The sequence below is a fragment of the Colletotrichum lupini genome, chromosome 6 (assembly GCF_023278565.1).
Source record: "Colletotrichum lupini chromosome 6, complete sequence".
Taxonomy (NCBI): domain Eukaryota; kingdom Fungi; phylum Ascomycota; class Sordariomycetes; order Glomerellales; family Glomerellaceae; genus Colletotrichum; species Colletotrichum lupini.
In genome coordinates, this window is record NC_064679.1 from 3,472,395 (window position 1) to 3,499,397 (window position 27,003).

Genomic DNA, 27,003 nt, shown 5'->3' on the forward strand with positions numbered 1-27,003 from the left:
AACTGATGCGATCGCGATACCCGACATACTTGCAGAGTGCATACTAAACCGTTGCCTGATGACTTGTGAGTTTATTAAGAATATCTTTCATGGCAATTGTTTCGCGCTGTATTTAGTCCCGTCCACGCTCTCTGTACTTGCCTATCCTCCTCTGCTCCGCGACGTTGTCTAGGTAGTCTATGGCAGATGTCATCGTACGGCATTGCCTATCCGTTCCCCAATGCTCGATATATCTTCACTGACCCGGCCCTCTTGAACGTTTGGCTGTCTAGCTGTTTGGCGGCTCTGAAGTTGACCTCGGCCCATTGTGTCTTTAGGAGCCTTTCGACGCCTGATCTCCCAATCATTGCGAGTTTTGAACCGTTGCCCATCCGCGGGGACGCCGGCAGCCAGCAGCGGCTTCTCCCCATACTGCCCTTCAGCTAGAAGTACGACACCCTCAACCACCCACTCGAACTGCGATCCTTCCGTCTCATGATACGCGGATTTCCCCGCACATAAACGCCTGCGCGATCATTTACCCTACTCGCGAATATTCCGGCGCACAGAAGCCCACGAAGCCCCGCCAACATGGGATTCTTAGGAGTCTATAAGGCCGTCTATGACTACCTTCCCCAAGCCGAAGGCGAGCTTGCCATCAACGATGGGGATATTCTCTACGTGCTTGAGAAGAACGCCGAGGATGATTGGTGGAAAGCAAAGAAAAAGGCTAGTGCCGACGACGAAGAAGAACCCGAAGGTCTCGTTCCGAATAATTATGTAGAAGAAGTAGGCGCACCTGAGGCCGCTCCCACCGAGGCTTCATTCAGCGTAGCGATGTGTATACTAACTTCATCTCAGGCACAACCTGTCGCAAAGGCGCGCGCTCTGTTTGAATATACTAGGCAAACAGACGAGGAGCTTTCCTTCCCCGAAGATGCTGTCCTCGACGTCTACGACACATCGGACCCTGACTGGATTCTGGTCGGTCTAGATGACGATTATGGCTTCGTACCTGCCAATTACATTGAAGTTGGCGAAGCAGAGGATACTGCGGCTCAACCTTCGCCGCCTCCAACGTTACCGTCACGCACAAGTTCTGCTTCTGCTGTCACGGAAAGCTATTCGGAGAGGCCGGAGTCTGCCTACACACCAACCAACTCTAACGATAACAATCCCGCGGCGGCTCTGGCAGGTGTAATGGCGGGTCGTTCCGTCCCTCCACCGCGCGCTGCTACTCCCCCAATGTCACCGCAGTCCCCAGCATCAGAGCCATCGGATGAGGAGCCGGTTAGAAGCCCGGCTCTGCCCGCCCGTCCAATTTCACAGGTCGCACCGGCACCCGCACGTATCCAATCTCAAAGATCGATTGACACCCGTCTGTATGACCAGGAACCCGAAGTCGAAGAACCACCTTATCGTGCGCCTGGTGGATTCCACATGTACAATATCAACGAGATGGTATCCGTGATGGGCAAGCGGAAAAAGATGCCCACCACTCTAGGTATCAATCTAGCAACTGGGAACATATTGATTGCCCCGGAGCGTGCCCAGGATGGTCCCTCACAAGAGTGGACAGCGGAGAAGATGACCCATTACTCTCGCGAGGGTAAGCACGTGTTCTTGGAACTTGTCAGGCCGAGCAAAAGCGTAGATTTCCATGCTGGAGCCAAAGATACAGCTGAAGAGATTGTGGGCGCTCTAGGCGAACTAGCCGGTGCCGTCAGAGCAGAGGGACTCCGAGAGGTTATTCTTGCCGGCTCAGGAAAGGCACAGAAGAAAGGTCAAGTGCTTTACGATTTTATGGCTCAAGGCGACGACGAGGTCACTGTTGCCGTTGGTGACGATGTCATCATAATCGACGACACCAAGAGCGAAGAATGGTGGCAGGTTCGGCGTGTTAAAAACGGCAAGGAGGGCGTCGTCCCGAGTAGTTATATCGAGGTCACAGGCTCCATCGCCCCACCCGCCAGCAACACCGGATTGAACGCGGCGAAGTCAACCGTCGAACAGAACCGCTTGGAAGAGATCAGGTTGACAAAGGAGGCTGTCAAAGCGGCTCAGAGGGACAGCTCACAGCAGGTAGGGCCAGGAATGCCTCTACCAAAGCGAGGCAGCAGTCTTATGGCAAGAGAAAATGGTAATAACTATGGGCAGCGGAGCAAACGCGAAAACGGACGTGGCGAAGGCGGCAGTCAAGGCCGATCCGGCAAATCTAGTAAGCAATGACCCTCAGCCTTAGGTTCTGGTGTACACTCTGTACTAACACTATTGTTACAGAGCCGGATCCCGCCAAAGTGCGGACGTGGACGGACCGATCGAAGTCTTTCAGCGTCGACGCACAGTTCCTCGGACTCAAGGACGGCAAGATTAATCTGCATAAGATGAATGGCGTCAAGATTGCAGTTCCTGTGGCAAAAATGTCAGTGGAGGACCTCGAATACGTCGAACGTGCTACGGGCATTTCACTGGACGAAGACAAGCCATTGTCGAATGTCAAGAAAGCCAGGGCCTCACAAGCCAGAAACTCGCCGCCTGCCGGAATCGGCGCCTCAGTTGGACAATCGCAGAAGCCCGAGTACGATTGGTTCCAGTTCTTCCTCACTTGCGATGTTGCCGTAGGCTTGTGCGAGCGATATGCACAGGCCTTCGCCAAGGACTCGATGGATGAAAGTGTACTTCCAGACGTTGACGCCTCGGTGCTTCGTAATCTGGGTCTTCGCGAAGGAGATATACTAAAAGTTATGCGTACACTGGACCAGAAGTTTGGCCGAGTGAAGAACGGCGCTGACAAGGCAAATGGAGAAGGCGACGGGGCTTCTGGAGGTCTCTTCTCTGGTCCTGGCGGGGCTCTCCGGAACAACACCAGAAAAGGCAGACCGGCACCCGCAGTGCAAACGAGTGATGTCGTGGACCCCAAGGCATTCACTGCAAAGGGGTCCAGCCCGAGCGAAGACACCGACTCCAAGTCGCCTGCCTCTGCTTCAACAGCGACGGCCAAGACGATTAGTGGTTTTGATGATGATGCATGGGATGTGAAGCCCGCAAAGCAACCCCAAGAGCCCCCTCGCCCTGCCGCAGCTCCTACTCCGGCTTCAACTCAACCACCGGAACAACAAACACCGCCCCCTCAATTGCCTGCTCTCACTGGCTCCATGCAGGAATTGTCACTGCTGTCGAAGCCTCTGGAGCCGCAACGGACAGCCCAGCCGCCGGCGCCAAGCCCGGTCGTTGTTCAACCACCGGCACCGGTGCAGGCGCCTCAACCCACTGGAGCTACGCCGTCATTCTTTGACACCATCAGGCCGAGTTCTACAGGCTTGCCGACATCCCAGCAAGCTACACAGCGGCAAAGGCCAGCCCCGCCTCCGTCTATGGCGACCACTGGCTCGCTGATGCTGCCACCGCCGTCGAGACCATTGTCAGCACCTCAGACTGCTCAGCAGAGCGCCTTCGCGCCACCGCCTCTGATGCCTCAAATGACTGGCGTTTCCCACCAAACTTTCCAGAGTCAGGTGGCACCGCCAGGGCAGAGCATGAATGACCTGAATCAAGCACGTTTGCAGCAGCAGTATACCATGCAACAGCAGCAGCAGCAACAACCACAAATGCCACAGCAGCAGATGAATGCCTATCCCGTGCCTCAGCAGCAACCAGTCCCGGGCGTGATGGGCTTCAACCCTGGCATGCAGCAGACTGGTGGACAGTTTATGCAGTCGATGCAGCAGCCAATGATGACAGGCGCGCCTTCTCAAAGCCCTTTCGCGGATCCTCAAAGGCAAAGCCAGTTCTCCCCAATGCAGGCGCAACCCACCGGCTTTCCTGGTCAGTTCGGACAGCTCCAGGGTTTCAATGCGCAACCCACCGGAAGCATCAACTCATTCTTGCCCCCTGCCATGGAGCCGCAAAGAACCGGCATGCCTGGCTTCCAACCGCAGCAAACTGGCATGGGAGGATTCAACAATATGGGCAGCGCCGGGCTTCAAGCACCGGTGCAGCCTTTGCAACCTCAGAAGACAGGTCCTCCTCCGCCGGTTCGCTTCGGAGTTACAGGCGACGCAAAGAAGTTGATGCCGCAGGCTACAGGCCGGCGGGCCAATCTCTCACAAGCAAGTCAGTATACACATTCTCATCTACAGGGTTCCTGCAGGATTTTGCTAACTGGAATATCTAGCTCCCAACAACCCCTTCGGTTTCTAATTGCATATCCATCTCCGTTCTTGATGGACTCGTCTTCAGGATTGGAGCGAGCGAATCCACTGGCCGCATTTCCCCCTTTCTAAACACACGCTGCATAGCATAGGTGCCATGTGTGTTTACCACCGTCTTACCAGTGTACGTACATAGATGTACTTAATACTACTTCTTTGACCTTGCTTTCGGCATCAATGTGAAGCTCGTGATGATTCAAGCCGTCGCTCTAGTAAGTTTGTCTTTGAAGAGCATGGCAAAGTCAAGCAGGAGATGGGAGGCATGTAGGCAGTGCTGAAGGATGAGACAGAAAAAGGCTGTGTCTTTCAAGCTGGTGTGTCTGAACAGCGCAAGTTATACGAAATACTGATCTATAGATTATGTAAAACAATAAGCAGTAAGTCACCTGCCACCCACGTGCAAAGATTGGGCAGCATCCTACCGTATATTTGTACACTTCCTCGTTCCGCCTAGGGCTGTTATCATTCAGCTTCCTCACACAAAACGCTGTCAAAGTTGGAAAGCACTCTTCGACACACGACGACATGCAAATGGCCCGCCCCTTCCCCTAGAATCGCTCTATGCCTTGCGCCGACGGGCTTGAGTTGCGGGAGATGCTGCTGTGGCCTTGGCAGTAGAGGGCTCGATCGTAGCTTGCTTGTCTGTTGACTTCGCCGGCTGGAATCTCTTCCGAACCGCGCGAATCATCATGATGAACCAGTAGAAGTTCAAGCTGTTGAGAGTTATATTGCTCATCAGGTACGTCACGGCTAGCCAAGTTGGCACCGTTGATGTCGCCGTCGCAAACCTCATAACACCAGTCGGAGCGAGCACCGCGCCTGTTTCCGGAGAAATCTCTTTGGACAGGACGGGATGTGCATTGATTGCAGCGTAGATGTCCGAAAAGACCTTGACGGACTGGTATGTTCCGTATACGAGGCGGCAGGAGAAGAACGTGAATAAGAGCATGAGGCCGTTGTAGAGTTGCGCGCGAGACCCAGTCATTCCCAGCTTGTCAAAGAACCAGTGGATGTTGAGGAAGGGCGTGGATAGCTCCCATAGGATGAAGATGCAGCCATAGTAGTTGAGAAAGGGTCGCTGATTGATTGACAGAGGTCAGCGAGAGAGACATGAATATAGAGCACTTCGTCCGAGGCAGACTTACGAATCCAAGAGAGAAGACAAACAGGGCGCTGACAGCATGAGCCAAAGTGCCGAGTCCAAAGACATCCATGTTGAGACTCGTGACGACCAAATCCCACAGGAAGTAGCCAGCGGCAAGGCCCTGGATCATACCGGCAGCACCAGTGTATCCCCACATGCGGGCTTGCCAATCCATCGTGCTACGCTCCTCATCAACCAACATGACCCAGAGGGCCAAGCCATTGATGAGAAGGCTCTGGACAAGAGAGACGACATGGGCGTCCCAGTTTATGCGTCTCTTACGGGGTAGATCGAGGTATTTGCGGCCCACTATCAATCGCGACAGTAACGGAGACACGGGGTAGTAAATGACCGAGTAGAGAAGGGCTGAGGCGAGAACTTCGTGGATGTGGATCGGCAGTGTCGGCAGCGAGAAGTAGTCAGCAAAGGGCTGAGTCGCCTTGACGAGCCATGGCAGTGGCTCGAGAAAGAAAGGATCTTTCATTCTTTGTGTTGACGCCTTGATTCGAGTTCAGCTATCTGCTTCTGCTGTGGAGGGTCTTGAAAGCTGCTTCGGTTCGGGAGTGACAGGAGACTGTGGTATACTGGGGAGACGGACGAGAGTGGGCTGCGTGGCTTGATTGCGGCGCTGGACGTTTGGGATGTCTTCCTTTTCAAGGTATTCTTCGACAGGAAGATTCTGTCACCGGATCGATTTGTCAGTCTATCAAATGCTTGAGGTGAACGAGACAAGATAAACAAACGTGAGCAATGAGTGAGTGGTTCAAGGTCTCGTGTGGCTATGAAGCAGGCGAGGTAAAGCAGGGGTCGGCGCGCGGGGAGCAGACGGATTGTTGGGGAAGCTAAGCTTGATGGAGGAGGACCCTTGAAGACTTGTAGCACCTGGCCACCCGCCAGCTGCGTCGTGACTTTAAGAGGTGCCCTGAGTTGAGCACTGGGCACAGAGGTGGGGGCGGCCGTGAGCACAGGTTCACAGACAAGAAGTGTTTCTCGGGCCGTTGTTTTCGAGGCCGTTTCCGCCTGCGCCCTAACTTTGTCTTTTTATTAGCTACCTTGCGCGTCAGCTGCACTATGGTTAGGGGTCGTGGGATGCTATGGCCAGAACTAGCTGTCCGTCTCATGATGGCATCACACGCCTAGGTAGCGCAGTGTAGTTGATCGAGGCGGTGCTATGAAGTGAACCGTAGTAAAGGAAATCGGCGGGGGACTGGCCCCAGTTCCAACCCTTTATTGCTTGGGTACGGGATCCGTACATACTGCAATATGAATACTGAAATAATCAGTAATCAGCGCCCAGGAGGTTCAAACATTCCTGCGCACGCGGCCATCCGTGCTGGTGCACTTGTGTCCGATCTTGAATGCTACCTACCCAAGCGATTTCTCCAATAGCATGGTGCCTAGACTGTGGGGAGGCCAGGTGAGACCAACAGCATACCTAGCTGGAGTCCTCGCTTTAAATGGTTTTCTGCTTAAATTCATCGGCATAGCTTTCGGTAACAGGGTAGGTACTCAAGCTATGGTACCTTACTCCGACCCTACACTACCTTAGTCAGGTGGATGCCTTTCGGTGTGCACCTACCAAGCTACCTTATCTTGAGGTAGCCTGCTGGTGGTGCCACCACTTGCTCCTGCCCCAAAGTGACAGAAAACCCTTTGTTCTATCCAATGACATCTACCTGCTGCCCAAGGTAGTTATCAACAGCAACTTTCCAATGTGAACAAGCCGCCAATATGGCTGATGTTCTCCTTGATTTACTCGATGCTCGGCAGTCTACGAGCCTCGATACCGACGCCAATGCTCTGTTCAACCCGACAACTAGGTCAACCAAGCTCGCATACCTGTCCCACCTCGCTGATCAGAGTCCGGAAGCACTAGCCTCGACTGAGCCTCAATCCCTGGCCCAGACATCACATTCACTTCTCCTCTCGCTCCAAGGGGTCTCAAAGCGCTCTCACAAATCCATCATCGACTCGGCTTCAAACCACACTGGCCTGACCCGCGCATTGCCCACTCTTGTTGCAGACACGGCAGACCTGCGCAATGCCATTCCCAAGCTCGAATCAGAGGCCCTGCGCTTTTCCACCATCTACAGTAAATCCAGGGACAACGAGGACTTGGCCGAAAGGAAACGCGCCTTACTGCTACTACGCAATGTTGAACGTCTCGTCGACGTGCTGGAACTTCCTACCCTCCTCTCTTCCGCCATCAATACTGTTCCTGCTAATTACGCGTCCGCTCTCGATCTCAATGCCCACATTCGGAGACTTCATGGCTTGTATTCATCTTCGCCGCTGGTCGACCTCGTTTCCCAACAAGCTGACGAGGCCATCGTGAAGATGACGGCCGATCTCATCGCTGCGCTCAAGTCCCCTGGACTCAAGCTGGCCGCATCACTGCGAACGATCAGCTGGCTCAGAAGAGTGCTTCCGGACATGTCTTCAATGAGCTCCACGAGCCGCGGTTCTCAGGAACACACCCTCTCACTACTTTTCCTCTGTTGCCGCGTAGCCACCTTGGACGCTACCTTGGGGGCTTTACAACCCCTTCGTGAGCTAGCTGATGACGAGAGGCAGAGGCAACTGAGCGCCAATCAACAGTCCTGGTCAGGCGGGCAGCAGACAGAAAAGTATCTCAAACGCTATGTCGAGATCTTCCGTGAGCAGAGCTTCAGCGTTGTCTCCATGTTCAAGAGCATATTTCCCAGCACTGGATATCAGACCGGAACTACTTACGACGACGAGGATCCTTTTAGACCCATGCCATCAACGCTATCGACATTCCCACTTCATCTTGTGGAGATGCTTCTCGAAACCTTGACAATATATCTTCCGGTTGTGAAAGACCAAGCAGCAAGGGATAGTATCCTCACTCAAGTTTTGTACTGTTCAGGGAGTTTGGGCAGGCTCGGAGGTGATTTTGGGATGCTCTTGGCAACCTTGGGGGACGAACACGAAGTAACGAAACAGTCTGAATGGGTTGACATAGTCAAGAAGCACCGATTACTTTCTGGGCGCCTTGAATCGGTTATCGGCGACTTCAAGGCGACAGGGGCCAAAGAGGCGTAAGTCCCGAGTTGTTGCTAGTCGTGGTAACGTGCTCGGGGCACGTTCAAAGGAGGATGACTACAAAGGCGGAAGGCAGGGTCGAAGGCAGGGTCGATGGCAGGGTCGATGGCAGGGTCGAAGGCAAGGTGGAAGGCGAGTCCACAAAGCGGAAAATCATCTCCACCTCTTGAAAAGGAGGTTCGACAGCATGTTAGTCATCGTAAGCAGTTGGCATTATGTTTCTCGCTGCGCTCGGATAGCACCAAACCGGCAGACGAGAGCATTATGCTCTCGAGTAGCTCACCGGATACAACCAGAGGTTCATGTTTCTTCAACGTTGTGTGAGCAAACGTCGAGAATCGGGTCAGGAACGCCGGGCCTGCCGGAGGCTACCTGACCGGAAAGACCCGGTCGGACCCATAGGATTCATATGTATATAACCGTCATTACACCGATTATTGCTCCCTGACTTTCTGCTAAGCGTTGCCCGATACGGCTAGCGACTCAGAAGCACCGACCTGCCTTGACGACCTTGCCTTACCTCAACTTAGCTACCTCATGTGCTTATGTAGATATCTAGCTACCCTGCCAGCCGTTCTGAAAAGTCATCACAACTTGTAATCATTCTTCCCTTCTCATTCTGCCTTGAAGTCCATCACATCTGCTTAGGCAAACTGTATATTTAGGATAAGAACGTCTTCGGTTATTGACGCAATGGCATTTGCTTGTAACACTCATTTCCACACATAAAACAAACTCGCCGCCGCACCACCCGATATTGCACCGCAGTTCGCCCAGTATCATCTCCCCGTCTAAAAGATACGACAACAGCTCTCTCAGAAGTCCCCATGTCTCAACAGGCGACTCCGGGCCGCACAAAATCATGTAAGAAGAGGACAGGCACACTTATTCACCTGCCACTGTCTGGTCATACGCATGACTCCCTGCGAGCTGCCACTTTGAAATTCTTCTCTAAACTCACCTGTGATCGAGGCTGCGCTGACCTGTCCCTCTCCTCTCACAGCTCGACATTTCGTTGCTGGACTAGGTTCCGGCATTGCATCGGCAGTGCTGCTGCAACCGCTTGACCTACTCAAGACTCGTGTTCAACAATCTGGCCACCGGTCACTGACGTCGTATCTCAGGGAGGTTGCCGCTGCTCCCAACAAGATCCAGACGCTTTGGCGCGGCACAATCCCGTCAGCCCTCAGGACCGGCTTCGGTTCGGCCCTCTACTTCACATCCCTCAACTCCATCCGCCAGCATGTGGCCCAGTCGCGCTTATTGAGCCAAGCCGCCGGCAACAGGGCAGCACACTCGTCCTCACTACCGACGCTAACCCCATCGGCCAATCTGGTCGCCGGCGCCGTCGCCAGGACGTTTGCCGGTTTTGTCCTCATGCCGTTGACCGTCATCAAGGTTCGATATGAATCCAATTTGTATTCCTACAAATCCCTACTCGGCGCGTCTTCGGACATATACAGGACGAATGGTCCGCGAGGATTCTTTGCTGGCTTCGGTGCTACCGCCGTCCGTGATGCACCTTACGCGGGCATGTATGTATTGTTCTACGAGCTGCTCAAGAAGCAGCTTAGCAGTCTGTCTACTCGAAAAGACAGTCCCAATCCGAATCGCCCCGTCGCCATTACAACATCACATGCAACGCTAGTCAATTTCAGCTCTGCCGTCATGGCGGGTGGAGCGTGCTCCGTCATCTCGAATCCTTTCGATGCTATCAAAACGAGGATTCAACTGCAGCCAGCTGTTTACAGAAACATGTACCAGGCTTGCCAGAAGATGATTTCGGAAGAAGGTGTTCGGTCACTTATGGATGGTGTTGCGCTCCGCATGAGCAGAAAAGCAATGAGTTCAGCTTTGGCCTGGACTGTGTATGAAGAACTGATGAGAAGAGCTGAACGCACTTGGTCCTCAAACTTGACGACGACAACGACAGCGGAGCCATAGCGAATGCGCACTCCAACATACAATCCCAACTTGATCCACTGAAAGAAACCCAACGTCCCGCAAAGACGACTTGTACTAGTAGCCGATGGTATATATTTCCCCCGAGAAAGAACAAATAATCTGGGAAGCTCTAATAGAGCGTTGGGCATCTAAGATATCTTGTGTGGTGTGATTGTAGGATGTTGTCCCAGACACAAACACCCATCCTCGCCTTCGATGCGATAAGAAGTTTGATGTACTCGGTCCAAATGGCGACCAAAATGTCGCCTTTCCCCCCTCCTTTCCTTCCTCCCCCTTTCCTCCTCAAATCATGCCGGTTTCGCTCCCGCAAGGTACATGAGGAGCGCGGGTGACTTGCTTCTCTTCCGGTCACTCTTCTTTCTGACCCATTCGAACTCTGGTTCGTGGCGGTGCGACTTCTTGTCTTCGATCTCAAGTACGAGCTTGGATGAGCGCTTCTCACGAATCGACCTGGTGTGTCTCCAAAGGGTATCTTGCTCCCATTCCGGCACCCATCGTCTGATGAGCACGTAATCAGGATCCTGAGATAAGTCAGCAGATGCAACAGAGGTCAGTCGCCTTCTGAGTATGATTACAACATCCATTTCCCATTCAACCTGATATGTTCGCAAGGTTTCAATCGAAAGATGCTTCCGTGCCATACGCGTGTAGGTTGGGCGATTCCCAGCAACGAGCGCGTTTTCATGCTGGGCTGGTCTTTGTCGCGGTGGCTCCGGAATCTTCTCCTTCTTGAGGATGGCAGCAATAGCCTTGTCGTCAAGACCTGATTTACGTAGGTCCTCCTGGAGACGTCTTTGGTACTCCTTCTCGCGCTCCTCCTTCTCCTTCTTCTCCCTGGCTAGCTTGTCCAGCTCCTTTTGACGCTCTTCCTTGAGCCTTTGCTGAAATTCCTTTTCACGCTGTTCCTTTTCCTTCTTCTCTTGCGTAAGTCGATCTGCCTCCTTTCTCTTGTAGCGTTCTACGGCATCGGCAGCTTCCTTTTCTCGCTTCTTGGATAAGTCTGCCTTCCGCATGTCCTCTTGGTACTTTTCCAGCTCGATCTTGGTCTTGAAGCGCTGTTCTTCAGCAGCGCGAGCCTCCCGGGTTCGGATATCTTCGAGATCGCGCTTGGCACGTTGGAGCTCAGCTTCCTCCCGGAACTCCTTTTGAACCCGGCGTTCCTCTTTCTCACGAGCCTGACTGATTCTGAGTTCCGCCAGCTCTTGTCGAGCCCGTTCTGCCTCATAATCCTCCCGGGTCATGTAAGAGGATGAAGGTGAGCGGGAATGAGATGAGTGACCACGGGAGTGAGAACGGTGACGGCTGTGGTAGACCTGCATGTGGCGGTCGTCCTCATCATCGGAAGAATGTTCGTTGTAAATACGGTTGTTGATAATTACAGGAGCCGGGGCCGGAGCGGAGATGGAAGCCGGAGCGGGACCCGGTGGAGTGGAATGGCGCTCACGGGAACGCTCTCTTGACCGAGTGCGAGTGGTTATGACTGTGCGCTCAGGAGCCAAGAAGCTAGGCTGTTGACCTGCTGACGGGTAATAGTTCCTACTGGGTCTCGATCTCGCTTCAACATAGTGAACCTGTGAAGGCGACGGTGCCCGACGCCTCGAGACTCGTATGTCAAGGTCATCCGAATCGGAGTAGTAGCTGTTACTCATGGTGCCTAAAGCGCCGAACGGCTCAACAATGGTTCAAGTTAGGATGGTGTGGGCAGCAGCGGAGAGTGAGAATCAGAGGCTCAGTCGCTAGATACCTCTGTGAGCCTACGAAGTAGGAAACGATAGATTTTTTGAGAGAAAACACAACGACGGCGAGCAACCGGAGGGAGGGACAGGTGGTTTAAGAGGGGTTGGGGGCGGAAGAGTACAACTCGATGGTCTTTTATGCTTTTTCTGGCTTAGGGTACTAGAGTAAGGTAAGAGCTGAAGGGGGGCGACGAGATGCGCGACATGAGGTAGTGGTCGCTGGTCGGTCGGCTTACATGGCTGGCATGGTAGAAAGGGGAGCCAGTGGTTGGATTGGCCATAGTGCGAGGATCGAGCCAGGTGGAGGGGATGGCCCACCAGGCCTAGGAGGGAAGCTAAGCGACCAGGTTAGGAGAGGGGGTTTGTACAGGATGACAGGGCCTAGTGTTCCAACACCGTCCGAAGAGGGAACCCAAGGTAAAGGTAAGCGTGATTTAAAAGAAGAAAAATGCTGAGGTACCTAAAGGAGGGTAAGGTAGGGTACCTACCTACCTCACAAAGTTGCTGTGAATGAGGGGCTGTGATGTGGGAGCGGTGTCGCGGGGGCAGCGACCGCTAAGATAACTAGTAGGTAGTTCGAGATGGGAAGAAAACGGGCTGAGGTTGTCTACCTAGGTACACTCAACAGGCGGACGCCAACGCCGCAGGATCATATGCCGGCGTCATAAATTACAACCCTTGGTCAATGGAAAGAGTATCAGGCGTACGCGCCTAGCAATTCGAGCCTGACATCTTCGAAGAGGACGCCAGACCAGAAACATTCACCTCGAGATGGTGTACTTTCCTCACTCCCAACTATTGGTATATCGGGATCAATGGCGGGGCAGTCAGCATCGGCAAGGCACGGGGCCGACCGTTCATTCGTCGGTTCATCCGCACAACGGATGGATGACCGCCATCCCACCTGGAGGGCGAAGATGCGTTAATACGGATACCTAGTTCTGGACTTATCGATATGTACTGGGTGCCTCCTTGACCTGACCTCCGTACATAGTTCGGCGCAGGGTGGCAGGTGGCAGGAGGCAGGCATGGCAGGGGAGGTACGCAGATATCCTCCCATTCGAGGCCCGAAACGGCTTAGCCTGATGTCGTAGGGCTGCGCGATTGCTGACAGAGTGGGTTCGACGGCCTGTATCCGTAAGTACGGAGTACTGAGCATGGACGGAGCACGTACGTAGCACGGAGAAGGACCTAGCAACCGTGCTGACCTACGCGCCTAGGTACCCAAGGTGCCTACTTGTAAGGGAAGGATAAGGACCTACATGGTTTCAGTGGGCTTCTTACCTATGGTACCTTGCCTAGGGAGCCTTACCACAGGGCGCTCGCTATAAACCCGCGTCTCATATGGCAACTTGAGGTGTTTGCTGGTACGAATAGAAGCGAAATGGGTAGGTGGTGCTCTCAGAGCATCATTTACCTCACTGTGGTACTTTGCCAGACCTTGGGTAGGGAGGCAAGGAGGGTAGGCACATGTTGTACTCCGTAGGTGGATGGCACTGCAAATCCCTTGTGGGGTCAAAGCCTCCAACCCCGGCCCCGACACCCCGGTCACCCCCTCACTTCTGAGTCTTCCAGCGATGAGCGGCAAGCCCTCACGTCTCCAGCAAACCGCCAACCATCCATCAACCCAACCCACCTTACCAGGCAGCCGTTTTTGGGCCCAGTCGTGGCATCTTGCGAGAACAGTCTGGCTGGCGCAGTGAAACATTTTACTCAGGCCATGGATTCCTTGCCCTGGCTAGGTGGTCAAACATGGACCAATATCGTGAAGCACCCTTTTCGCGGCTGCCTGCGTACCCAGGTAATAATAGCACCCCGAATCGGCTCGTGTACCCTCAAGTACCAACGGGCCAGGCCCAGGTCACCAGAGCTGAACCTCAGCCGCCGGGTCTTACCTTGGGTGTACACACACAAACACAGTAATGTACCACAAGAGGGCTGACCGCCGGTAATTTGGAAAGGAAGGGGAGACGACCAAGATAGTTTAGATGGGACTGCTCTTTTTAGAAGCTGTTGGAGGCAAACTCGCCCCAGTCGCGTGGTCGACCTCCTAGACCCTTCCGCAGGCCTAGAGCGATTAGAACATAACATCATCAATGAACGGAAAACGGACAGGAAATGGCTACATCGTACTACCTTAAAGCACGCTTGAGTGTACCCAAGACCACCCGGGCGGCGGTTGTCAAAATGTCCCACCAGAGTCTTATTCTCCCACCTCACCCAGAGAAGACCCATCTGCTCTAGACGAACATACACACGAGACCGTTGACATTGGACTTTGCCGACGTGTGTGAGAGAGAGAGAGAGAGAGAGAGAGAGAGGCGCGGCGCGGCGCTTGAATCGTTGGCGCACGACACTCGCTCATCTTCGTCAAACTGTTGGCAGTAATAGATAAAGTTCAGGTTCATCTTCCACCTCTTATCAGTGCGTACGAGTATATCTTCCCGATCTCCAGTCACCTCACAGAGTCATCGCTCATATGAGAGTCGTTACCGCATGCTGACACGCATGAATCGAGCTCTGAATCGCAAAGAGTGCTCTTGGTCGTCCATCACAGCACCGTTGCTTGCGCCCTCATGTTCGCGAGCCAGTCCCAACTGTGGTCAATTCGATGCTCGAAGAACCCCCCCCCCCCGGACGAGGATAGCATCAAATGGCCACTAACATGCACAAGTACTTTGCTCACGCCGCATTGCGAGCGATGGCTCGAAAAAATACGTCTTCAAATGCTGTACTACCCGTACTCGGAGCCGCAGAAGTGCTTATCAACTCGGTGATGCTTGTCGTCCCGTCCCGATGCTTAAAGAGGATTGCATGACAAAACATTCCACCTCCGCCTTTTCTTCTGTTGTCCCCGATGCGATAAGCTCCTGACCCCATCATTTGGCCCCCCTACCCTCTGGTCTCTTACAGAATCTGTCATCATGACTGCGCCTTGAGCATCTGGTCAATGTGCTGCCGGCTGTTCTTGTACGTTGTCTCCAGGTAGTGCAGCTTCTGGCTCAGCTTCTCAACCTCGCCCTCCCTATCCTTGATTTGACCCTCCAGCTTTTGTGTAAGCTGCGGGGTGGGTAACGCGACGAACCTTTTCCGCCCCCGAGGCTCGGCGTCAGCAACGTAATCCATATACTCTGGTCCTGGCTGCAGCCGCTTCGTCATCCGACGTCCGTCAAATACGGAACTTGGCTGCAGCGTACACAATCACAAAATAAGAACATGGGTCAGCAGGGAATTTACGTACATCTTGCCGACACCTTCGTAGACGTTCAAGTTTGAGGGCAAGGTGGAAACCTCATCAAGCGTCAGACGGACCATGCGCATTTCTCGTTGCTTTGCCGTCATCTGTGTGCGTGCCTGGCCAATCTGCTGCTGGGCCACGATTGCTTGGCTTTCGATTTCTCGGATCAGCTAGGCAGATACACGTGTGAGTAGGCGGCAGCTGAAGCGCAGAGTAGAGACCAAAGGCAAGGGGTTCCATCGTTGTTGTCCTCTCACCTTTTCAAGCGCTTGGTTCGGGATAGACATGTTGACTTGATGTAACAATGAGACGGTTCCTGGCGGGCCACGTTGTATCGATGCCCCTGGCACTGGCAAGTGGCTCTTTGTAGCTCAAACGATAAGGCTGTCGCGGAGGAAATTGTGGTTTTCGCAAGTGAACTCAGTGTCGTTGGCGACGATGTTGTGGGCAGGCTGAGGCGTGAGATCGCAACTATGAGATGGGGTTTTCGTTTGGCTGAAGCTCGCGACAAGGTGGGGATAATTAGTGGATGGTGAATGCGTGTAACTTTAGTTTGTAGTGGACTGGTTTGGAAAGGCGATATCTAGCCATACAGGCAAGTGGGTGACAAAAAAAGTGATGCACAGTACCACACCAAAGAACTACCACTTCCTCATACCCAGCAATGCCTACTTTAACCTATTTTTGAGCTTTTAATGTTTTAAAAATAAGAGAATGATCTTCTCATCTTCTAATATAGTATCCTAAAAAACTTAATTAGTATTGGTCTATTTGGGTCGTTGTACGAGTGGTCAATCTTGAGGTTCTGGTAGAAGGTAGTGTGTACCAATTTTTGGCACCAGCCTGACAGGTAAGGTATGGACCGTCACAAATTAAGCAAGACTCTACGGCACTCCTTGCCTACCTCAAGGTACCGTGGCACCGTGGGTACCTCCCAGTGGAGAAAGGCGTTTGGTAAGATATGCAACAAGGAAGAATACCTTCAGGGGATTATGCATTTACCGCTGCGTCGTGCTTACTGGCTCCGCACTTACATTACCTTAACTAAGGTACCACGTAAGGTAGGGTACCTGAGGTGAGGTAGATGAATAGAAGACGGCATTATACTACCTTTCACTTTGCAAAAGGTCACACAAGTTCTATATTTTGTTTCTGGCTCGATTCGATTGCAATTGATGGGGTATTTCTAGTATGCCGCAGGTGCGGGCATATGTCATCCTGCCATCTGCGCCCAGCAGTGCTGGCTGCTAGATACATCCATCTGCCAATGGTTCTAAACAGGGCTCCCAGAGGTGTTTGTGTCTTCCTTGGCTTGAGAATATGCGGCTGCTGTCGCCAAACCCTCGGCTTGGGTGCCGGTGCAATCTTACCTTGAACGGTTACCGATTGTCTGTCCACCATTGATATCCTGATTTCTTAGTCCGACTTCTCTGCTTTGACCACTAGCGGTATCGACGAAAGGGACCTTGGCCAGACGAGTTTGTACTCATCTTCGCGGCCCTCGAGACATCTGCGTAGCCATATGCCCCATGTAATGTAGTAGTAAGCTATAACTCATTAGCACATGTCGGAGGTGGGAATGCCGTATGTCCTCTGATCCATACCTCCTATACATCACATTAGCAACAGTCTTGGTAGAAATGACAGTACCGCTCCAATCGGAAAACGTACCAACACCTGTCATCAAGTGCCACCAAGCATGACCCTCTAGCAGTGCGCCCCAAGGCAAACCAAGCTGTCGTCGCCATTGTCTTATTTGGCTGCAAAACGCATTGTCAATATTCCAGATGAGAAACCCCATGAGGAAGACACTGAGTCCTAATCAGTCATGTCAGCATTATAGAACAACGTGTATGGTTTGGGGCCGTTCCAAGAGACCTGTTCCAACCATGATCCACATGGTTTTGAGAATGAGATCGGCCTTGTCCTTGTTCCTTCGTGCCAGAACTGGCCGCAGCTGCGTCTCCATGACATACAAGCTGCGTAAAACAACCTGGACAGCGTCAGTCAGCATTTCGATAAGGAAGGCATTCTGAGCGCTGATTGAGTTCAAAGTATTACCGTTGCTGTCAACGCTGCATAGCAGGCCTGGTGGAAAGCCGGATCTTTGGTGATGTGGTAGTAGGACTATTGCACAGTGGTCAAAACGGTGGGTTCTCACAATCATCACGCCGTGGATGACATTGGTTCAGAATCCACCCACCGTGATAAGACCAGCCAAGAGGACGAGACCGCCGCCCAACAAGACCGAAAATCTGCTAGACTTGGAGAATGAAAATGTTGCAAAGACCATGAGACACGTGGTGTATATCATGGATAGCTCGTCGATAAGCTGCATAGGGTCTAGCCAAGTAATTTTGTCAGTCCAGTACTCCGCGTGCAGATAGCAGAAGATGTCCTGAGCGAGGAGTGAGGACGAACACTTCAAGGATGTGTGGAAGGCCGTAGAGCCCAGTCCAACGATAACGTATCCGAGATATGCGACTAGGAAAATGCGTGGGTGGCCCTGAGATACGCAATTATGTACGCCTTTGAAGCCAAGCCACAGGAACAAGAGGTTGGTCAAGGTCTTTTAGAGGGTCAAGTCAGTAAAGATGAGAGCTGACTGAAGCAGGAGAATGTGTAACTTACATTGCAAACTTCAGCACAGTAATAAGAAACTACATAGTCCTATGTCGACAAAGGTAAGCAGGGGTCAGCAACACCAATAATGGCAAAGAGCGACCACACAGGTGGACGACGAGTTTCTCACCTCTTCGCAAAAATTCAGAGTTGAGGTTTTTTCTCCCCAGTAGCCCTCTGGAGAATCATCATTGTACGCCACACGCAAGGCCTGGAACAGTGGAGATGAAGCCATTTGTAACGAACGACCTTGGCCGGATCAACCCGGGCGAGCGAGACAAGAGGCAGAGGGAAATGAGCAGTTGTTTGTCCAGCTCAGATGGGCTCTGGTTCAAAATAACGCAGATTGCAACTTTGCTGAGAGAGAGAAAGGGTTGTACTGGATCTTGGCCACGGTTGCAGAGATTGTGAAGGAATCCGAGTGTTCTAAAATCTTTTAAACTTTCCGTCTACGTGTTCCAAGCGGCACCGGAGACACAAAGGTGAGGAAGCAGAACAGCAAGGCGCGCGCCCGGTGAACACGGAGAATATAAGCGATAATAAGAGAACGAGATAAAGGGAGAAGGAGAGAAGGAGAGGGGGGCATATGAGGAGGGGGAGTACCACTAGACTCGTAGAAAGGGCCGGGTCGCTCGGGGGAAATTTGAATCAGTCAGTATCTTGCGACAGACTGGGCCAGATTCCGCCGGTTGAGCTCCAGTTGCACAGTAGAGAGATAGACAGCCACAAGCACTTTGGTTGGTACTCGAAGAAATGGGAGGTATTGCAGGTTGCAAGTTAAAGAGGGCCGTCTTGGACTAATTCGTGGCCTTTGCCCGTTCGTTGTCTGATGTTTAGAAATCCGAGGTATGAGAGCACGACGAGCGTGTGGCCTGCAACTTTGCGGGAGGAGGAAAGAAGACGCACTACGATCAACGCAGGTGATTACGGACTTATACCCCAAGGTAAAGAATGAGTTCTGTCCATAGATCAACGAAGATAGCAAAGACAGTCCGTGGTACCTCGTTGGTTACACGTTGCAGACACGACTCGGTTTAGCTCTGGTGGACGTTCCGAGGCCCCAGTGGAGGATGACGTACCTTCACCTCTTGCAGCCCCTAAGGTAGGTACTTCGTACCGGAATGCGGTGGATGCACATATGCACGTTACTCGCATGGGTAATCGGATTGGAGGCTCCTATCAGGTCATTTTCCTGCTTACTTTCATGTCTACTGGAATGAGTATCCCAAAATTTAGGAGTTGGTGTTGTGTTGATAGCAGCGCAGTGGCCATCTTTCCGACTATTACAAACCCAAGTGATCTACCTTGGAGAATATCTAGTTCGTGTCAAGTCACAACTTGCGTTGTTCTTCGTGTGAAAGGTCTCCATAGAACGCCATTAGCCACTTTAGCAAGGGACCCTGGCAGAAAAGGCACTGTTTACCCATCATATCGTCTTGATGAATCCGCGCCATGGAGCTAATTACCAGGTGGCCGGAAAGATAGATGATGGCATACAGTACCATAATATTACGACCTTGGGCTATATATGTGTGCCTATGTTGATCACGTTGGACTCTTATAAACTGCCTCACTTAAAGCAGAGGCAAATTTCAATGTGATACCAGAGCTACACACCCATTGAGGTGGGTAAGTGAGGCGCCCAGCGTGAAACGGTCACCCCTCTTTGAGCTAGATCTTCGTGCTGTAAGAAACTGTAGTTTTCTCATCTGCTAAGTATCGGTGCCGTGTGTACTCTGTACGGAGTACCTCACCTCCCTGCCTTGCCGCGACCCGACACGGAACCGCAACTGCGCTTTGCCCAACCTAAATAAACGATATTGCTCCAGCTCCCTTACATGCCACGTTGGTTGTCCATGTGAGCATTCTTTGTTCTCAGCCGACCGACGCTCAACCCGATTACTAGCTGCCGCGCTGTACTGCACTGCTCTTCTTGGTTGCAACCGGCCCACCTCCTTCAGCACCACGGATCCCAAAGCTTCTTGCTGTTTTTCGTCACCGAACGCGCAACCTCCACACTTTCTTGTCGAGTACAGGGAAGACAATCAACTCCCTTCTTGCGAGTCGGTAGCACGACAGCTCGATCCACTCCCATCGCATCACGGTCTTTGAAGGCGTACTCGAAATGTTCATGACCTCCGAAACACACAGCAGCCACGAGGCATAGCCCAGCCGTCTTCGTTTCTAGGTATTCAGGACCGATACATCAGCCGATCATCATTATGGCAGCTCCCGCAAAGTCGACGCGTTGGGGCTCTTTCCTTCAGCAGGCTGTTGCCGGCGTCGAGGCCCGTCTCGATAACATGCTTGCTGAGGGAGAGAATGGAGCTATCCCACCGCAAGCTCCCCAGTCTGCTACGGCTTCTACCACGGCTCCCTCCAAGGACCAGCAAATAAGTAAACCACCTCGTCCCTATGGCTCGAACCGTCATGGAGTGATACCACAACAATCGTACTGACCACATCTACTTCAGGCCAGCCTCGATCCTCAACGAGTAGCCGTACCAACGACCGCCTACAAGAGCGTCTTGCAAAGGCCATTGCCGCTAAAAACACCCAGCCGTCCGATGCCCGTAGCATAACGTCAGACTCCCAGAGTGCTCGACCGAGCGCTGATGGCGGCCGTCCAGGAGCCGGTTCGCTTCCAAAACGGGGTGCTGATACTACTAGCCTGGCAAACACTCTAACGCCGGTAGCAGTCCTGACTGAGGCCGCCGTACACAATAACACCGTGCAGAATGAGGGCGATCTCGTTGAGGCTTCCAAAGAAGATCCTCTGGACAGCCAGCGAGCTCCGAATTCGCCAGAGAGGAGCCGAGACTCGGAGGCTCAACAAGACAGTGTCTCCGCCGCCCCCAGCCCCCAGCCAGAACTCGAGACGGCCACCACCTTCACTGGCAACCGTCTCGAATGCAAGGATTGTGCGGTACTCCATGCACAGGTCGAGGCTCTGGAAGCTAGGGCAGAACAGTCAGCAAAAGAGCAACAGGAGGAGATGCATCGCTATGTCGAACAGTTTGAGTCCATGCAGGCAAAGCTGCAATTCCTGGCACGGGATGCTACAGACGCCGCACGAACGTCTGCAGCGGCGGCAGGTGCGGGGAGTCACGAGCGAATACTTGCCGAAAGGGACATGAAGATTACGGCTCTTATGGACGAAGGCCGGAATTTGGCCGCTACGGAGCAGAAACATCGGGTCATTATCAGGAAACTCAGGGCGCAGATCGCAGGCGACGAGAAAACTTTGGGAGAGCTACGTGCTCGTCAAGAAAAGCTAATTGCCGACATGGAGACTCTGCGGCCCCGAGCCAGCCGCGTTGAGGAACTTGAACAGTCGAACCAAGAACTGCAGATCAAATCCAACGGAATGCAAGATGAACTAAGCGCGTTGCGCGATGAAGTGTCAACTAACAAATCAACAATGCAGAGGCTACGGGATGATCTCCGGAGGGCCTCTGACCAGGCTACTTCCGCTGTAGGTAAAGCGAACGAGGAGGCGCTGACCGCCGAGAAACGCCGCGTCAAAGACCTTGAAGATACCGTTGCTGCATTGCAGCTAGAGCGAAGCCTCATCGCTGACCGGGCAAAGGAAAGTGCAGCAGAGGCAGAAGCAAAAGCAGCGCGCGCCGCCGAACGCGCCCGTGCCAAGGAACTCGAGATGAAGGGGGAGCTTCAAGCAATGGAGGGGAAGCTGGAGGCGATGCGTGCGCTAGCAGAAGAAGCTTCCTCTGGCGCTGTGGGTGATTCTCAAGTCAAACTTCTGCGTCAAGTGGAAACACTGCAGACGCAGCATGCCATTGCTGCCGAAAATTGGCAGGGTATCGAGGCCAGTTTGGTCGCAAGGGTAGCCAACCTTGAGCGCGAGAGGGATGATGCTCTGCGACGCGAATCAGACATGCGGAAAAAGGCTAGAGAGACTGTAAGGCACATGATTATTCCTCCAGGCCATTTACCGGAGCTTCTGTCATTGAGTATCATTATTCTAAACGATTACAGGCAACCCGATGCAAACGCCAGGATGAGGAGCTCCAAGAGCTCACGAGCAGGTTTCCAAACTACCAACGGGATATCGAGAGTGTTCAAGCTCGTAATGAGACGCTGCAGAAAAGAGCAGAGAGCGCCGAGGCAGCGCTATCTCAGGTGAGGCTCGACCTCGAAAAGCAGCAGGCAGCTTGGAAGAATGAAACCGTTGAGCCCGACCGTCGGCCTTGGCTGGAAGACCACTTACCTGGTCCTGGATCTAGAGTTCAGAGTCGCCCAGACTCGCCTTTGCTCTCCGTACCTACGCGTACGATGAGTAATGACCTGCTACTTCTGCACAGTGTATCTGGCAAGGGTCGTAAGATATCGACCCCGACTAGCGGAACAGACGGCTTCCAAGAGGGTTCACAGCTGGGGAGAAGACTGTCAAGCCAGCCTCCAGCAAGACCGCCCATGCTGCCCAGCGGCTCCAGTTTACCGGTTGCGCCGTCCATTACTTCGTTTGAGTTGCCTCCAGACTCGTTGCCTACGCCCACATCCTACGCAGGCGACAAGGACGATTTGTTTGACGGCGTAGAAACATCGTCTTCACCTCGCCAAATGATGCATGATATGGTTTCTGTGTCAACGGTTGGTGCAGGGCCTTCGGTGCAGCTGGTCGAAAGAATGAGTGCGGCCATTCGTCGTTTGGAAGCGGAGAAAGTAACGTCCCGAGAAGAGCTGGCGCGCATATCGGGACAAAGAGACGAAGCTAGAGCCGAGATTGTTTCCTTGATGAAGGAACTGGAGTCGAGCAAGACGGCTTCAAAACGGGTGACCGAGTTGGAGGGACAGGTTGAGGATTTGAACTCGAGATACCAGACAACACTAGAATTACTCGGGGAGAAGAGCGAGCTAGTAGAGGAGTTGCGGGCTGACGTGCAGGATGTCAAGGCCATGTATCGAGACTTAGTAGAACGCACCATCAAATAAAGGAATCTTAAGTGCTGAGCACACAAACTGAACGTATTCTTCAAGCGGCTGTCATTTGCTGCGAGTCCATGGAAGAGTGTGGTCTCACCACCGCCCTAGCTGGGGAGGCAAAATACTGTATGCTATTCCTGTGGCTAGCTCAGCTGACTCATAGCTCTATGCCGTCCTCCTCGGCTGCACGTTCAATGAATCGGCGGACCTGCAAAGGCTCTCGAGCCCCCAGATTAGCTAATGTAGTTCGTGAAGCAGAAGTTCTGTCGAGCTGATATCATCACGTACCTCCTTATCAGGGGCCAAATCTAGAGGTAGACATCCATCATTGTCCTTTTTGTTGATCACGGCGCCAGCCTTTAGCAAAGCTACTGCTGTGTCACCTAAGATAGAATGTCAGTTGTACTTCATATCGCGTAGTTGAGGCTGGGAACGAGACGCACCGTGGCCCTCAGCAATAGCGTGGTGTAGGGCAGTGTAGCCAGAGGCGTCGGTGGCATTGAGAGGACTCCCGTGTTTGATCAGAAGTGACACCATCGGAACTGAGCCTATGGCAGCAGCCCTGTGTATGGCATACTGGCTGCGTTTGTCGCGGATCTTGGTGGACGCGGGCGGGTCGTGGTTGAGAAGCTTCTTTGCGACGTCCAAGTTGTTTTTTGACGCCACAAAGTGCATAACACTCTGTGTTCAACTTGAATTAGGTCCTAAATAGGAATAGCGATAGCAATGGGAGATCCCTTCTACTCACCTGTCCATTATGGTCTGAAACATGCAAGTAATGATTAGAAGGGTTCAAGTTTGGGGGCGCAACAAGCATAATGAGAATATCTCACTCTTCAGGTTGACATCGGCGCCCTTTTGGAGAAGTAAATTGACGAGATCATCGCCATCTTTGAGACTTGCAGAGATCATCAGCGGCGTCCAGCCGCTGCCATCCTAAGTGTCAAGAGTTGAGCTTAGCGTATGTTTTATAGTCAAGTAGATGGCTGACAATCATGAGACATCCTCAGAGCAGAGCCTCCCAGAAATCTCACTTACTTGGACATCAGGGTCAAAGCTACGACTCTGCGTGAGTAGAATGACGATGTCGATGCAGTTGGAGGATGCGGCCCAGTGTATGGGAAGCCTGCCGTCATCGTCTTCTCGTGCAGCGAGCTTGGGCTCCGTCTATAGTCCGAAGTCGGTCAATGCATACTCCTTGCGTGGCTTCGGAAAATAAAATACCTTGAGTATGGTTTCTGCGATAGATACTGCAAGTCAGGTTAGCCACATTCTTACAACCAAGCGTTTTTGAGAAGCAAAGCGGTGGCTGCTGCCTTCTTGGCAGAGTAAGTACCTTTGCCCTCGCGAGCTGCAGTATGGAGAGGAAACTTGTCCTGGGCCTCTGCCATGTTGACTGTTACCTCCTTCTGGTTGAAGTTTTCGACAGTCTTGTAATGGTGACCAATGGTTGGTGGCGTGCTGTAGTACGAATAACAATATCGTTACGTGAAGTTGATGGTTTTGGGGTCAAATGCCGGGAGAAGTCAATTCAGTGAGAGAGGAGTTCCAAGAAGTTGTAGGTGGATTTAGACCGTAAGAAGTTGCGAGAAATAGTCGATCACAATCCGGACGAAAACCTATTGTACCAGGAAGCCGAGTTCGAGAGGGACCTAGTATCGATTGGAATTTTCGCGTGTCACTTGTCCGAGATGAAATGATGAAAGGTAAGGAGGGCAGTTGTTGAGGTAGCCAAGAGGAGTCGGTCTCTCAAGTAATGTAGGTACTTAGCTAAGTAAGGTAGTCACTGCCACCTTCTTCAATATGTCCAAAGTTCGGCACCGAGGAATTCACTTCAGCCGCCGTCCGGAGCCAGTACGCAATGAGCAACGCTGTCACTACCGTTACTTCACATAAGTAAGGTACGCAGCAAGATTTCTCAGTCATGTAAGTGACCAAGCTCATAAAGAGGTCTGGAATCATTGCCCAGCGAGAGAAGCTAGGTGATAGGTGAGATCTAGGTTTCTAGGCAGTATACGTCTAAGGCAGTGAAGCTAAGGTACCTTACCTTACACCTTTAATAGCTAAGTCAAGCTTAAGAAAAACCGGGTGAACGTCATATACTCACGGTTGTGACTTTGTTCAGAAATATCCATGACCATAGATCTGTTGATAAAGCGACGCCTTAAAGGCTCATTGCTCCAAGTCCCAAATTACCTACCTGAAGCCTGGTGGTACCTACTCCAGATAAGGTACCTCCTGTATGTAAATACCGTTAGTTAGGTAAGGTAAGGTAAGGTAGGCGCGCACGTTGGTACCTACACGACCATAGAAGCACGTACCCACCCAGACCATCGCTAAAGATGGCTATCCAATTCAAGACTCTGGCGCGTCAGTCTTTTTCCAATCCATCCCATTTCATTCCGCTACACCGCGACGCACCACAATAACTATTCGGCACCTGGCGCATAAACAAGATCGTCGAATCAAGGAAAATTCAACCAGAACGCGCTTCTGCGATACTTCCGCTCCATCGACCCAGTCAGGTTGCCACTGCGATGGGAGCCGCCATGGCTGAACCGACGGCGCCCTCGTCCGACACCACCCCTTTAAGGTCCCTCCTAGACGGCAATCAGAAGACGACCAGAACCATTTACCCCCGGGCTCTCGGCCTTCCCTCTAAGAAACGACAAAGAAACGAGCCTAGCGACTCGTCGACCGAGAGGCCCAGCGACGAAACGGGTGCCGATCGCCGGTTCAAGCTCGAATACTCCGGGGTTCAGCAGCTTCCACCAGCTCTTGCTGCTAAGCAGCCCGCTCCCACGAAGGCACGGCGAATCAAGGCACACTCCAAGCCAGAGCAGGCTGTCATCAGACGAAATTCTGCACAGAAGCTACTTGAGGGCCCCAGTGGACCCGGCCCTGGCGCTCCTCCCATCAATAATGAAAGACCCGGCGTCAAAGACAACAACTCCCAACTTTCTCAGCCCACAAGTCTGACCCGAGCGGTCGCGTCAACTCCTCACGGCGCCAGGCCTGAGTGGCATCCGCCATGGAAGCTAATGAGAGTCATTTCTGGTCACTTGGGATGGGTTCGGAGCTTAGCAGTCGAGCCAGGCAATAAGTGGTTTGCAAGTGGTGCTGGCGACAGGACTATCAAGATCTGGGATTTAGCCACCGGCTCCTTACGCCTGACTCTGACTGGTCATATATCGACCGTACGTGGCCTTGCCGTAAGCCCGCGCCACCCTTATTTGTTCTCCTGTGGCGAAGACAAGATGGTCAAATGCTGGGATCTCGAGACAAACAAGGTTATCCGCCACTACCATGGCCATCTAAGCGGCGTCTACACACTTGCGCTTCATCCCACCTTGGACGTACTGGTCACTGGTGGTCGAGACGGTGTCGCAAGAGTCTGGGACATGCGAACCCGAAGCAACATTCACGTATTATCCGGCCACACCGGGACTGTATCGGACGTCAAGTGTCAAGAGGCCGATCCTCAGGTCATGACCGGGTCTTTAGATGCGACAGTGAGACTTTGGGATTTGGCTGCCGGAAAGACCATGGGTGTCTTGACGCATCACAAAAAGGGCGTTAGGGCCTTGGCCACGCATCCCTCAGAGTTTACGTTTGCTAGTGGTAGCACGGGAAGCATCAAGCAGTGGAAATGTCCCGAAGGAGCCTTCATGCAGAATTTCGACGGCCACAACGCCATCATCAATACGCTCAGCGTTAACCAGGAAAACGTTCTGTTTTCCGGTGGCGATAATGGCTCCATGAGTTTCTGGGACTGGAAGACAGGCCATCGCTTCCAGGCTCTAGATACTACGGCACAGCCGGGATCCTTGGACGCCGAGGCGGGCATCATGAGTTCTACGTTTGATCGCTCCGGGCTGCGTTTGATTTGCGGAGAGGCCGACAAGACGATCAAGATATGGAAGCAGGATGAGAAGGCGACACCTGAGTCGCACCCCATTGTTTGGCAGCCAACACTGGCCAGACGCAAGTTTTAGATACTGGCAAAGGATCCATGTAGAATAGGATTGGCTCGGAAACCCCAGCCTTACTTGTCATTAATAGATACCCGACCCCAAAGCCTGCCTGTATTCGGGACCT

General features: G+C 52.7%; 12 protein-coding genes across 12 annotated transcripts; 5 read left to right on the plus strand and 7 right to left on the minus strand.

The window, feature by feature from the left end:
- Positions 1-570: 570 nt before the first annotated feature.
- CLUP02_12554 (SH3 domain-containing protein) lies at positions 571-4,262 on the plus strand (the record flags this gene model as incomplete). The annotated part of the gene is made up of 2 exons (XM_049291518.1): positions 571-2,197; positions 2,260-4,262. The coding sequence occupies 2 exons, from the start codon at positions 571-573 to the stop codon at positions 4,260-4,262; spliced, it is 3,630 nt and encodes a 1,209-aa protein (XP_049148663.1).
- Positions 4,263-4,749: 487 nt separating this feature from the next.
- On the minus strand, positions 4,750-5,818 carry CLUP02_12555 (TLC domain-containing protein; the record flags this gene model as incomplete). Its single annotated transcript, XM_049291519.1, has 2 exons — positions 4,750-5,268; positions 5,336-5,818. 2 exons carry the CDS (start codon positions 5,816-5,818, stop codon positions 4,750-4,752), a joined length of 1,002 nt encoding a protein of 333 aa, XP_049148664.1.
- Positions 5,819-5,845: 27 nt separating this feature from the next.
- Positions 5,846-6,726, minus strand: CLUP02_12556 (uncharacterized protein; the record flags this gene model as incomplete). The annotated part of the gene is made up of 4 exons (XM_049291520.1): positions 5,846-5,997; positions 6,078-6,323; positions 6,469-6,590; positions 6,704-6,726. The coding sequence occupies 4 exons, from the start codon at positions 6,724-6,726 to the stop codon at positions 5,846-5,848; spliced, it is 543 nt and encodes a 180-aa protein (XP_049148665.1).
- A 339-nt stretch (positions 6,727-7,065) lies between these two features.
- CLUP02_12557 (Dor1-like family protein) lies at positions 7,066-8,570 on the plus strand (the record flags this gene model as incomplete). Its single annotated transcript, XM_049291521.1, has 2 exons — positions 7,066-8,396; positions 8,450-8,570. The coding sequence occupies 2 exons, from the start codon at positions 7,066-7,068 to the stop codon at positions 8,568-8,570; spliced, it is 1,452 nt and encodes a 483-aa protein (XP_049148666.1).
- Positions 8,571-9,227: 657 nt separating this feature from the next.
- Positions 9,228-10,344, plus strand: CLUP02_12558 (uncharacterized protein; the record flags this gene model as incomplete). The annotated part of the gene is made up of 2 exons (XM_049291522.1): positions 9,228-9,264; positions 9,404-10,344. 2 exons carry the CDS (start codon positions 9,228-9,230, stop codon positions 10,342-10,344), a joined length of 978 nt encoding a protein of 325 aa, XP_049148667.1.
- A 308-nt stretch (positions 10,345-10,652) lies between these two features.
- CLUP02_12559 (uncharacterized protein) lies at positions 10,653-12,014 on the minus strand (the record flags this gene model as incomplete). The annotated part of the gene is made up of 1 exon (XM_049291523.1): positions 10,653-12,014. The coding sequence occupies one exon, from the start codon at positions 12,012-12,014 to the stop codon at positions 10,653-10,655; it is 1,362 nt and encodes a 453-aa protein (XP_049148668.1).
- Positions 12,015-12,253: 239 nt separating this feature from the next.
- On the minus strand, positions 12,254-13,131 carry CLUP02_12560 (uncharacterized protein; the record flags this gene model as incomplete). The annotated part of the gene is made up of 4 exons (XM_049291524.1): positions 12,254-12,424; positions 12,599-12,665; positions 12,809-13,005; positions 13,063-13,131. The coding sequence occupies 4 exons, from the start codon at positions 13,129-13,131 to the stop codon at positions 12,254-12,256; spliced, it is 504 nt and encodes a 167-aa protein (XP_049148669.1).
- A 1,892-nt stretch (positions 13,132-15,023) lies between these two features.
- On the minus strand, positions 15,024-18,196 carry CLUP02_12561 (alkaline phytoceramidase; the record flags this gene model as incomplete). The annotated part of the gene is made up of 9 exons (XM_049291525.1): positions 15,024-15,186; positions 15,343-15,509; positions 15,597-15,688; positions 16,826-16,886; positions 17,186-17,332; positions 17,401-17,466; positions 17,543-17,908; positions 17,971-18,009; positions 18,092-18,196. The coding sequence occupies 9 exons, from the start codon at positions 18,194-18,196 to the stop codon at positions 15,024-15,026; spliced, it is 1,206 nt and encodes a 401-aa protein (XP_049148670.1).
- A 417-nt stretch (positions 18,197-18,613) lies between these two features.
- Positions 18,614-18,817, minus strand: CLUP02_12562 (uncharacterized protein; the record flags this gene model as incomplete). The annotated part of the gene is made up of 1 exon (XM_049291526.1): positions 18,614-18,817. A coding segment is annotated over one exon (204 nt), but the record flags the coding sequence as incomplete, so codon positions are not given.
- Positions 18,818-20,183: 1,366 nt separating this feature from the next.
- Positions 20,184-22,914, plus strand: CLUP02_12563 (M protein repeat protein; the record flags this gene model as incomplete). The annotated part of the gene is made up of 3 exons (XM_049291527.1): positions 20,184-20,358; positions 20,436-21,880; positions 21,958-22,914. 3 exons carry the CDS (start codon positions 20,184-20,186, stop codon positions 22,912-22,914), a joined length of 2,577 nt encoding a protein of 858 aa, XP_049148672.1.
- A 148-nt stretch (positions 22,915-23,062) lies between these two features.
- Positions 23,063-24,296, minus strand: CLUP02_12564 (uncharacterized protein; the record flags this gene model as incomplete). Its single annotated transcript, XM_049291528.1, has 8 exons — positions 23,063-23,113; positions 23,194-23,288; positions 23,349-23,586; positions 23,654-23,667; positions 23,739-23,841; positions 23,944-24,072; positions 24,130-24,155; positions 24,242-24,296. 8 exons carry the CDS (start codon positions 24,294-24,296, stop codon positions 23,063-23,065), a joined length of 711 nt encoding a protein of 236 aa, XP_049148673.1.
- Positions 24,297-25,442: 1,146 nt separating this feature from the next.
- Positions 25,443-26,900, plus strand: CLUP02_12565 (WD domain-containing protein; the record flags this gene model as incomplete). Its single annotated transcript, XM_049291529.1, has 1 exon — positions 25,443-26,900. One exon carries the CDS (start codon positions 25,443-25,445, stop codon positions 26,898-26,900), a length of 1,458 nt encoding a protein of 485 aa, XP_049148674.1.
- Positions 26,901-27,003: the final 103 nt, after the last annotated feature.